We start from the raw sequence: 12,213 nt of genomic DNA, 5'->3' as shown, positions 1-12,213 counted from the left end.
AATGCCGTCTATGTTCAAAATCTATATACAATTTTCCCCAACATTTGTGTTGCTTTACGTATCTTTTACACTATACCTGTCCTTGTAGCTACTGCAGAACGTTCCCTCAGTGTCCTTTCAAGAATCAAAAACTTTCATAGATCGTGTTCATCTAAAGAGCGAGTTTTAGAACTTGCCACGTTTTGTGTTGAATCCATTTTGGCAACACAGTTAAATTTTGATATTATTATAAAAAAATTTGCAGCGAATAAAGCAAGAAAAGCCACTCTGATATCCGAACCTTCTATATTGAATAATTAAAATTTATAATCATCCTTAAATTTATCAGAAATGTTTAAAAATGTTACCAAAGAACTAGAAAAGAAATATGTGGCTGTTAAAAGAGAATTTTATGTCTACGTTAGAATAAATTGTATAAATATTAAATATTCTGTGTTAATTTTATTTTTAGCTCTTAGTCCAAAAATCATTTAGTTGATGTGTCAAAAATTTTTTTTGATGTAATGCATCAATAATTATTCGTGAATGAGACGTCACTAATTCAAATTAATCAAATGTATTAGTGGATTTTTTAAAGGCGGCCCGTAAATTGTTTAGTCCCGGGCCCGGATTTTCTCTCTACGGCCCTGTGTATGTTTACACATCGAATTTCACGAGTACTTGGTACTCATTTTTATTATACTCAGCTGAGCAGAGCTCACAGAATATATTAATATTGTTCGCATAACGGTAGCCCGTATCGGCATAAACTAATCGAGATAGATATAGACATCTATATATCAAAATGATCTTGACGAAAAAACACGATAACTTGAGTAAATTTTGGGGTATCTTAATGAAATTTGGTATGTAAGTTCTTGGGCACTCATCTCAGATCGCTACTTAAAATGAATGAAATCGGACTATAACCTCGCCCACTTTTTCGATATCGAAAATTTCGAAAAACCGAAAAAGTGCGATAATTCATTACCAAAGACGGATAAATCGACGAAACTCAGAGCTCACAGAGTATATTAATATTGTTCGCATTACGGTAGCCCGTAACGGCATAAACTAATCGAGATAGATATGGACTTCTATATATCAAAATGATATGGACGAAAAAACACGACAACTTGAGTAAATTTTGAGGTATCTTAATGAAATTTGGTACGTAAGTTCTTGGGCACTCATCTCAGATCGCTACTTAAAATTAATGAAATCGGACTATAACCACGCCCACTTTTTCGATATCGAAAATTTCTAAAAACCGAAAAAGTGCGATAATTCATTACCAAAGACGGATAAAGCGATGAAACTTCGTGGGTTTGTTGACCCCATGACGCAGAATAGAAAGTAAGTAAAAGTTTGGACAATGGGCGTGGCACCGCCCACTTTTAAAAGAAGGTAATTTAAAAGTTTTGCAAGCTGTAATTTGGCAGTCGTTGAAGATACAAAGATGAAATTTAGCAAAAACGTTACTCCTATTACTATATGTGTTCTAAATAAAAATTATCAAATTCGGATCCAAACACGCCCATTTAAAAAAAAAAAAAAATTTAAGTCAAATTTAAAAAAAAAATTGAATATCTTTACAGAATTATGTCAACATTCAACTCAACTATGGTGCAACAAAATACAAAAATAAAAGAAAATTTCGAAATGGGCGTGGCTCCGCCCTCTTTTATTCAATTTGTCTAGAATACTTTTAATGCCATAAGTCGAACAAAAATTTACCAATCCTTTTAAACTTTGGTAAGGGCATAGCTTCTATGACGATAACTGTTACCTGTGAAAATGGGCGAAATCGGTTGAAGCCACGCCCAGTTTTTATACACAGTCGACCGTCTGTCCTTCCGCTCGGCCGTTAACACGATAACCTGAGCAAAAATCGATATATCTTTGCTAAACTTAGTTCACCTCTTTTGAACTCACTTTGTATTGGTATAAAAAATGGGCTAAATCCGACTATGACCACGCTCACTATTCTATTTCGAAAAATGAAGAAAATGCCCTATTTCTATACCAAATACGAAAAAAGGGATGAAACATGGTGATTGGATTGGTTTTTTGACGCAAAATATAACTTTGGAAAAAACTTTGTAAAATAGGTGTGAAACCTACCATATTAAGTAGAAGAAAATGAAAAAGTTCTGCAGGGCGAAATCGAAAGCCTTTGGAATCATGGCAGGAATACAGTTCGTGGTATTGCATATAAAAATAAATTAGTGGTACCCGACAGATGATGTTCTGGGTCGCCCTGGTCAACATTTTTGTCGATATCTTGAAAACGCCTTCACATATACGAAGGGGCCACTCCCTTTTAAAACCCTCATTAATACATTTAATTTGATACACATATCGTACAAACACATTCCAGGGTTACCCTAGGTTCATTTTCCTACATGGTGATTTTCCCTTATTTTGTCTCCAAAGCTGTCAGCTGAGTATCTAATGTTCGGTTATACCCGAACTTAGCCTTCCTTACTTGTTTTGTTACCAGTTGCATCTTAGTTCGCATTCACTCATGCCATTTCGTATTTTATTTATTTTAGATTTTACTGAACAATGAATACTACATCACCAAAGTCTTCATTAGCCAAGTTGGGCATACATACTACAAAACATAAATCCTTGAAAGTAATGGTACTAGGACAAGGTGGAGTTGGTAAATCAGGTAATGATATACTGAATATACTTTCGCATAGCGCTTCGAATGCCCTATCAAAAGACACCAAAATGTTGGATACCTGAAAATCGAAATGCATGAATTTTTTTTTCATATCTCTCTCTTACTCCCTTCTATCACGCAAAGCTATGGTTGTTCGTTTCATTACACGTCGCTTCATTGGCGAATATGATCCCAATTTAGAGAAGATTTACACATTTAATACCACTTTTGACAATGAATTCATACAATTTGACATATTGGATGCTGCTGGACAACCAAACGTAAGTGGAAATACTAAAAAAAACATACCGAAAATATTTAAGAATGTGAAACTTTAGCTCATCATATTATTTTCTTTGCAGAAAGAAGATTGTGTTAGTTTGGATTCAAATATCCGCTGGGCGGACGCTTTCATATTGATGTACTCGGTCACAGACAAATGCAGTTTTGATGAATGCAATCGACTGAAATTTTTGATCAACTATAATAAGCGACGCCGCAAATTGGGTTCAAATAGTAAGGTGAGTATAAAGTTGTTGATGGACCGAGCAGTTGTTGACCCACCCTAGCATATTTTACCCATTCCTCCATGTCTTCTACCTCTACCTTTCTCGATCCGTCGCCGCTCGTTCTCTCTTGCTCACTTCATCTCTCACCTACCTCTCACATTACCTCACGACTGAGTAAAAATATTGCAATATCGTATATCGAAGCTTTCGCGTATGGAAAATTCCTGTGACTTTATCTTAATAATTTACCAAATTAAAATTTTACCGTAGGTCATTGACCAACACGGCCTACTGCAGCTATAAGGATTGCTTCTCATGCATGTGATGTTCCCAAGACTTCGTGATTGCGGTTGTGATTGTAGTGGACGTTGTGATTGTAGAGAGTTTTCTCCATGAAAAGTCCTCGCTTATGTTCTCCTAATGCTAGTCTGGATAGTTTCAGCGGAAATTGAGTTATTTTTGAGGTGCTACGGCCACCGTGGTGTGGTCGTAGCGTGCTCCACCTACCACACCGAAGGTCTTGGGTTTAAGTCCCGGGGTCGCCCCTCAGTGGTGGTTTGGCAATCACTCCGAGTGTATTAATGTCATGAAAATTTTCTCAATAAAAATGTATATGCCTTGCAGCTGCTATTCGCAGTTGATATAAAACGTACAAGTCCCTTACAGCCAATTTGTAAGGAAAATTAAAGGGAGTCGACGCAAATTGGAAGAAGCTCGGGCTAAATCTCAACGGAAGTGAAACGCGCCGATTACTAAAAAGCTCGAATGGTTTATATTTAGTTGGATTTTTGTGCACGCCCTAATTGGTCAGAAGCTCCGTTAAAATTTCATCCAATCTGCAGCAGGTGAAGGAACTGTAATGCAATTGTTTGCGTGGAGATTTCCTACAAAATGGTGAAGGTTGTTGAAGCTGTAAAGGCATTATCTGAAAGTTTTTGGAAGCTCTGCTGGTGCTGTTTGATACCAATATACCATCCATCTAGCATGGGTACCTGGACACAGAGGAGTGGATGGTAATGAGCAAGCGGACGAGCTTGCCAGGTTGGCAGCGGCCGAAAAGCCAATAGGACCCGAGCCCATCGTGCCAATAGGTTCACATACAATAAGGGAAGAGTTTAGACAAAAAGAGGCGTGCCTCAGAGAACAACACTGGCGCGAAAGTCCAGGACTTCGGCAGGCAAAGGCACTAATAGCAGGGTACAACTTAAAGCGATATTAAGCTATGATTAACCTCCCAAAAAGTAGCCTTAGGATTTTAACAGGCATACTCACAGGTCACTGCAGGCTAAAGAGCCATATGATATGTGATCGCGAAGATGAGACTGCAGAACACATCCCGATGGAATGCGATGCAGTCGTGAGACGAAGACTTATGATCCTAGGATCATCGAAATTAGAAAGTAGTCACATACACTCTTAAGCCGAGAAACATTCTGTATTTTCTCAGAGAACTCGGCTTGGATGAGGTGTTGTAAAGAGAATGAGGGCACAATATACCAATAGGTCGCAGTGCTTAACCTCACAACATCTATCCATCTATCTATCTGGTTGATAGTACGTTCAGGTACCAGCACAACCATCGCTCAAACGGTAGTTTTGACAACTTCGAATCTGCCAAGTACTCTAACCCGGTTTTAGTACGAGTGCTCGCTTTAGTTATTTTTTGATAGAGTCTAACTCAGCCTTTATGCGCTTGCTTACGACTGCTGTTGTTTTTGTAGCGATAAAGGCACTCACGGAAGGTTTTAGCGCAATATATAGCTTCTCCAACCCAATTGTCAACCTCACCTTCGAGCGGCGAATCCCGTTTCACTAACAGACGAGGTTCTGGCGACCCCAAGCTCCTCATGGAACTTGGGGGTGGGGAGGGAGGGATGGCCTGAAGGTTTAATGTGGCCATATAAATCGTTCCCGAGATGGTCGGGCCAGCACCTTAATGGTGCTGTGTTACCGGAGCGTATCGGATCTGTATCCGACAAAGGACCATCACATCGATAACACTCCCCAAAGCCTTCGGGGAGTAACTAATCGCTACAACAACAACAACAACAGGAGCGTGATCAATGTTAATAGTAATTCGCCGTATATGATACATATCGAGTAAGGCACTAGCCCCACTATCTCGGGAACTATTTAACGTGGTCACATTCAACCTTCTGAGCCATCCCGCCGTCACCCCCTAGTTCCATGAGGAACATGGGGTCTTCATAGCCTTGACTGCTAAAGAAACAGGATTTGCCACTGATAGGTGAGGTTGAAAACAGGTTTGGAGAGCTATAAATTGCGCTGGCAATCTGTTGAGTGTTATTCTGCACAACCCTCTGAATCATTAGGGTATTTTAGTCGCCACTTACGACAGGCATAACTGCGCGGGTAAATTCAAACTCCCTAACCCACTAGGGGTAAATCTCAAATAGAGAAAGAGTAACTTTTAGCAGACAAGTAACAGCTAACAAGTACAGCTTTCAGTTGAATTATATCCATTGCAAGCGGTTCTATTACCCATTTTCCTTTGGTTTCTTTACAAAGTTTAAAAAAAAAATGAAGTAGCTACATTCCCCTTCTCGCTCTTTCCGTCTCTTTCTTTCCATTTTTTTCCGTCTACCTCTACTTCTACCTTTTCCTCCACCACTACATCTTTCGCTCTCAACAAATATGTTTACATTACTCGCTCTCCTTTGCTCTTCACAGGACTCACTCTCCGATGTCCCCGTCATTTTGGTCGGCAACAAAACCGATCAAACGGGTGATCGCATGGTTAGCCTCGAGGAAGGTCAAAGACGTTTTCGTGAACTATCATGTGCCTGCTTTCATGAGATCTCTGTGAGAGAGAGTGTGGATCAAGTATGTTACTCCGTTAATTTTCTTTAATTTTATAAATCTAACGACTCTCTAATCTCAACAATAGGTACAAGCAGTATTTCGTGATGTATTTCGCTTTTGGCGCGTATTTACCAAATTTCCCAAACTGAAACGCTCTACCAGCGATGTACAAAATGCATCCGATCCAACGTTAAGTCCCGATTCAGGTTGTTCATTTTACGATTCGACATCGTTTAACAACGAATCACGTAGATCCTTTTTCATTATTGGTAAGAAAAGAAATATTTGAGATTGTATGAGGTAGATTGAAACAGTTGGAATAACTTATTGTATCCCTAGGTAATGCCTGCCTCGAGGAGAACGATCATGCCGAGTCAACGGATGAGCTCGGCTCAAGTTGCTTATGCAGTTCACGCACTGATATCGATACACCATTCCGCAGTAGAGCCTCCACCGATGGTACATTGTTATCGCGTCCAAGACGTTGGCGTTATCCGCCTCCTGGATGTCTACTGCCACACACAAATCGTGTTGAACGTCGTATGAGTATCTCGACTCGTGGCAGCAATGCCAGCTATTGACTGCTAATGTATAAGTGACAAGTCCTCAAGTACGTACATATGTATGTACATATATATGTAGAATGTAAATACAGTTTTTTATCACGTGGCCAGCCGGGTATTCGTATAGAAGAAAAACTAATATATTTTTCGTCCAATGACCAAAGAGGATAAGTATAATAAGAGCCACCAGTCTGCTACGAGTGGCGAGTAACTCGCTGAAAATCAAAACATTTAGCCTTGCTACACAAAAAGAAGTATTTAAATATATTTTGGAAATTAAGCTTCCAAATGGGGTCAATGCACGCTTATCACTGAATACTTAAACATTAGAGTGGGTCAAATTTATTGTTGAAAATGCACATCCAGTTTCTGAATCTATGGGTCGTACTGAGCAATATTGTCCATGGGACCATAGGTCTGAAATGAATTTCGAGTCTCCCTGATTTTGTTAGAAAATTTTATATCCCAATCCGAATAGCGGCTCTCGCAAATAAAATACTTTAAAATAAATGTCAAATTCGGATTCGGATAGGGATATAAAGTTTCCTAACAAAATTAGGGAGGCTCGAAATTCATTTCAGACCTATGGTCCCATGGGCAATATTGCTCAGTATGACCCATAGATTCAGAAACTGGATGTGCACCTGAAGTTTTTTTCCCCTACTTTTCCCCATACAATTTGGCCCGCCCTTTTAAACATAGACTTAGATAATTTTAAGCAAACAATTTTAAATAGATTATAAATTAAAAAGAAAATTACAAATGTTTTATACTTTTATTTTTCTAAGTACTGATCACTAAGAATTTACCAACGGTTTCATATACCACCTTAATGTATTTATGTATTCATAAATAAATGAAGCCAGCTAAAAGCAACTTTACCATAGATTTTATCTTTCTCGGCCAAGAACCTTCGGCTACTGTGGTAAGTATAACTTTCTTTATACCCAGCTGTCCTGTAGAGAGGGTATTAAAACTTTTATTGGATAACGGTTGGTTGTACAGCTATAAAGGAATCAAGATAGATATAGACTTCCCACTTATCAAAATCATCAGTATCGAAAAACAAGTAAGGAAGGCTAAGTTCGGGTGTAACCGAACATTACATACTCAGCTGGGAGCTATGGAGACAAAATAAGGGAAAATCACCATGTAGGAAAATGAACTTAGGGTAACCCTGGAAGGTGTTTGTATGACATGGGTATCAAATGGAAGGTACTAAAGAGTATTTTAGAAGGGAGTGGACCATAGTTCTATAGGAAGACGCCATTTAGGGATATCGCCATAAAGGTGGACCAGGAGTGACTCTAGAATTTGTTTGTACGATATAGGTAATGATGTATTTTAAAAGGGAGTGGGTCTTATTTCTATAGGTGGACGCCTTTTCGAGATATCGTTATAAAGGTGGACCAGCGTTGGCTCTAGAATGCGTTTGTACGATATGGATATCAAATGAAAGGTGTTAATGAGTATTTTAAAAGGGAGTGGGCCTTAGTTCTATAGGCGGACGCCTTTGCGAGATATCGCCATAAAGGTGGACCAGGAGTGACTCTAGAATTTGTTTGTACGATATAGGTAATGATGTATTTTAAAAGGGAATGAGTCTTATTTCTATAGGTGGACGCCTTTTCGGGATATCGTTATAAAGGTGGACCAGCGTTGGCTCTAGAATGCGTTTGTAAAATATGGGTATCAAACGAAATGTATTAATGGGGGTTTTAAAAGCGAGTGGCCCCTAGTTGTATATGTGAAAGCGTTTTCGAGATATCGGCCAACATGTGGACCAGGGTGACCCATAACATCATCTGTCGGGTACCGCTAATTTTATTTATATATGTAATACCACGAACAGTATTCCTTCCAAGATTCCAAGGGTTTTGATTTCGCCCTGCAAAACTTTTTCATTTTCTTCTACTTAATATGGTAGCTGTCACACCCATTTTACAAAGTTTTTTTCTAAAGTTATATTTTGCGTCAATAGACCAATCCAATTACCATGTTTCATCCCTTTTTTCGTATTTGGTATATTATTATGGCATTTTTTTCATTTTTAGTAATTTTCGATATCGAAAAAGTGGGCGTGATCATAGTCGGATTTCGGCCATTTTTTACACCAATACAAAGTGAGTTCAGATAAGTACGTGAACTGAGTTTAGTAAGGATATATCGAATTTTGCTCAAGTTATCGTGTTAACGGCCGAGCGGAAGGACAGACGGTCGACTGTGTATAAAAACTGGGCGTGGCTTCAACCGATTTCGCCCTTTTTCACAGAAAACAGTTATCGTCCTAGAATCTAACCCCTCCCAAATTTCACAAGGATTGGTAAATTTTTGTTCCACTTATGGCATCAAAAGTATCCTAGACAAATTAAATGGAAAAGGGCGGAGCCACGCCCATTTTGATATTTTCTTTTATTTTTGTTAATATATGTATGCATGTTGACACAATTTACTTATATACTGTAATGATATTAAATTTTTTGTTAAAATTTTACTTAAACAAAAATTTTTTTTATTTTTTTTTTAAAGACCACGCCGTTCTCCGATTTTGCTAATTTTTTTTAAGCATACTTACAGTAATAGGAGTAACGTTCCTGCCAAATTTCATCATGATATCTTCAACAACTGCAAAATTACAGCTTGCAAAACTTTTAAATTACCTTCTTTTAAAAGTGGGCGGTGCCACGCCCATTATCCAATGTTTTACTAATTTTCTATTCTGCATTACAAGTTCAACTCACCTACCAATTTTATCGCTTTATCCGTCTTTGGTAATGAATTATCACACTTTTTCGGTTTCTCGAAAGTTTCGATATCGAAAAAGTGGGCGTGGTTATAGTCCGATGTCGTTCATTTTAAATAGCGATCTGAGATGAGTGCCCAGGAACCTACATACCAAATTTCATCAAGATACCTTAAAATTTACTCAAGTTATCGTCTTAACGGGCGGACGGACGGACGGACATGGCTCAATCAAATTTTTTTTTCGATACTGATGATTTTGATATATGGAAGTCTATATCTATCTCGATTCCTTTATACCTGTACAACCTACCGTTATCCAATCAAAGTTAATATACTCTGTGAGCTCTGCTCAACTGAGTATAAAATTTGAAGCCATGTCCGTCTGTTAACACGATAACTTGAGCAAATATTGAGATATCTTCACCAAATTGGGTACAAGAGCTTATCTGAACCCAGAATAGATTGGTATTTAAAATGAGCGAAATCGAACTCCCACTTTTTCGATATCGAAAATTTGAAAAAATTAAAAAATTCAATTAATAACGAATACCGATAACCTAATGAAATTTGGTAGTTGGATTGATTTTATGACGCAAAACATAAATTCCAAACAATTTTGGAATATGGGCGTGTCACCACCCACATTTATAAGAAGAAAATTTGGGTGTTTAATAAAATCAAAAGCTGTCAAAGTTATTACATACAAATTTGGCAGATATACTATCCTTTCCAAATTATACAGACTGCATGAAGATAATCAACATCGGTTAAAGACCACGCCCACTTTTCAAAAATATTCACATACATATGTATTATTGCGCAGCCTTATAACACTATTAATTACACAAAGCAAACAACAACAGCGTTTCAAGTGCACAGCTGGGTATGTAATGTTCGGTTTCCCCGAACTTAGACTTTCTTACTTGTTGTTTGAGTTTCATAGAAGGAGGAAATGCTTTGCAAAAACTGGGCTATTTTAAGCTTCACTTCTCTTCCTTGAAGGGCTACCTATTAAAACCAAACATGCTTTACTGCATTTAGTATTACTTCGGGTACGGGAGCGGTGCGCTCTACGTCTTCTCGATGGCTACTCTGACGTGACTCTCGTTTCGTGAGAAGTATAAGCTTCAGTATGTGCTGACCCTTTCCATCTGTCGCTTCAACAGGTCATGTTATTGATGACAATGCCCAGGGATAGGTCGCTGTTGGACGAAATGCTCGCAATCGAAGAAAGTGTGGCGTAGGTAGGTAGGTATAATGGCTGCCATCCAGGTCGCCCAATTAGCTCAGGAAAAGCCATTCTAATGGCATAAAACTTATTTGAACCTACGGAGTGCTACATCGGATATGTACTACAACTATCCCGACATACTTTAAAATCAAAAACATTTGGAATCCCTGTTTGCGATAACCTTCTCAATTTTCCAAAAAGGGGCTTCCGAAGGCTCTTAGACTTGTTCTAGCCAGAGCCGGGCATTTACAAACAAAATGTATAACAGTCTCTTTTGCAGTTACGTTTTTACAATTTCTACAGTGGTAGTAGGGCAAAATATCCAACTTGCGTGCCTCAAGCCCAATGGCCAGCGCAGGCCGCTATAAGCTTATAGGTGTTGGCCCAATAGAATCCCTGTCTTCCTTTCATCGTAGCTCTGCAAATCGCACAGCCCATGGTGACGCTGATTATTCCGCTACCTACTTCCTATGAGCCTCTACGTGCCAGCTTATCAGCCATCTCATTTTATTCGATTCCCCTATGTCCGGAAACCAAATAATGTATATATTCAGGGTGTCGGTTACTTGCATGCCCCTACTAGCTTTGAACTAGTGTGTGATTCAGGCAGATCCTTTATTTCTTGGCTGTCAGAAAAGATAGATAATTTGCCTATTATGTTCCGAACCTCGAGTGATTTTGAGGCCTGCCAAAACGCGAGGACTTCTGCTTGAATATATAATGCGAATAGATACCATCCTCCACACCGGAGGCCATTTTGGAGCCATCGGTTTAGATTAGTATATCATTGTTAGCTGGAGTCATGCCCATCTTCCAATCATTCATACCTGGAATGATAGTGTTAATACCGCCATCAAACTGCAGGTTGCGGGGATAATATTCTATTTCGGAATTCAAAATTCTCGGCGGAAGTATATTTAAGATACTGCACCCAGATTATCTGAGTCAATTCGGTTTGTGCCGACGTACATGACTATCGAAAGCAGGATTAAGATGGGTTCTAAAGCCGTCGGTGGGCAGGTGCGGCAGACTCCAGTGGCACCACCGCACGCAGTGCCCTGAACTCTCTGTAGACGGTTGAGATTATAGTTCTTAGAGCTCCCGCCATACTGCCTCATATAGCCTAGCACCATCTTTGGCTTAGGAACCCATTTCTTACCGAACATTTCCTTGCAGGCGTAGAAACAGATGCAGACACTCCGTAACCGTTCCTGGATGCGTGCTTTCCGGTTCAATTTAAAATCGATTGTCAGTCCCAGATATTTGGAATCCCTTGATAGGGTTAATTACTGGCCGCTTAGCCTTGGTAATTTAAAGGAGGGTTGTGCTTCCTTGTGAAGAGTAGTAGATCCGCATTCTCTGAATTTGGCCTACGGCCACTTCCATGTGCTAACGTTTTCAACTTTCTTTCCACGATTTTACTCATCACTGTAGAGAATTGATCCAAAATCAGGATCGCCACATCGCCAGCATACGCCACAATCTTCACATCATTTGTGTATAGATTTTCTAGAAGCGTGGTATATATCGTCCAATTTTCCTCAGTACAGGCAGTTCGTGTTTTCAACCTTATCCATTCTATGGAGATTTTTACGTAAGTAACCGTTTCCGGTTAGATATTGGGTCAGGTAAAGGTGGGCTCTCCGTGTGGTTGTCTCAACCATGGGTTCAGTTCTGCAGTGCTGCTGCTCC

General features: G+C 39.1%; 1 protein-coding gene across 8 annotated transcripts in view; it reads left to right on the top strand.

Moving 5' to 3' along the window:
* Positions 1-7,426, top strand: part of LOC137240740 (ras-related and estrogen-regulated growth inhibitor-like protein) — a 227,772-nt gene extending 220,346 nt beyond the window's left edge. For all 8 annotated transcript variants that reach the window (XM_067767382.1, XM_067767381.1, XM_067767378.1 and 5 more), the window contains exons 2-7: positions 2,535-2,656; positions 2,795-2,931; positions 3,013-3,171; positions 5,851-6,003; positions 6,068-6,251; positions 6,322-7,426. In XM_067767382.1, the coding sequence (XP_067623483.1) occupies positions 2,548-2,656; positions 2,795-2,931; positions 3,013-3,171; positions 5,851-6,003; positions 6,068-6,251; positions 6,322-6,563 (984 nt within the window). In that variant the 5' untranslated portion in view covers positions 2,535-2,547 and the 3' untranslated portion in view covers positions 6,564-7,426. The remainder of the gene's footprint in view (positions 1-2,534; positions 2,657-2,794; positions 2,932-3,012; positions 3,172-5,850; positions 6,004-6,067; positions 6,252-6,321) is intronic.
* The last annotated feature ends 4,787 nt before the right edge of the window (positions 7,427-12,213 follow it).

This window comes from Eurosta solidaginis, chromosome 2 (genome assembly GCF_040869045.1).
Source record: "Eurosta solidaginis isolate ZX-2024a chromosome 2, ASM4086904v1, whole genome shotgun sequence".
Classification (NCBI taxonomy): Eukaryota; Metazoa; Arthropoda; class Insecta; order Diptera; family Tephritidae; genus Eurosta; species Eurosta solidaginis.
Note: the sequence above shows the minus strand (reverse complement) of the source record. Positions and strands in the feature narration are given on the sequence as shown.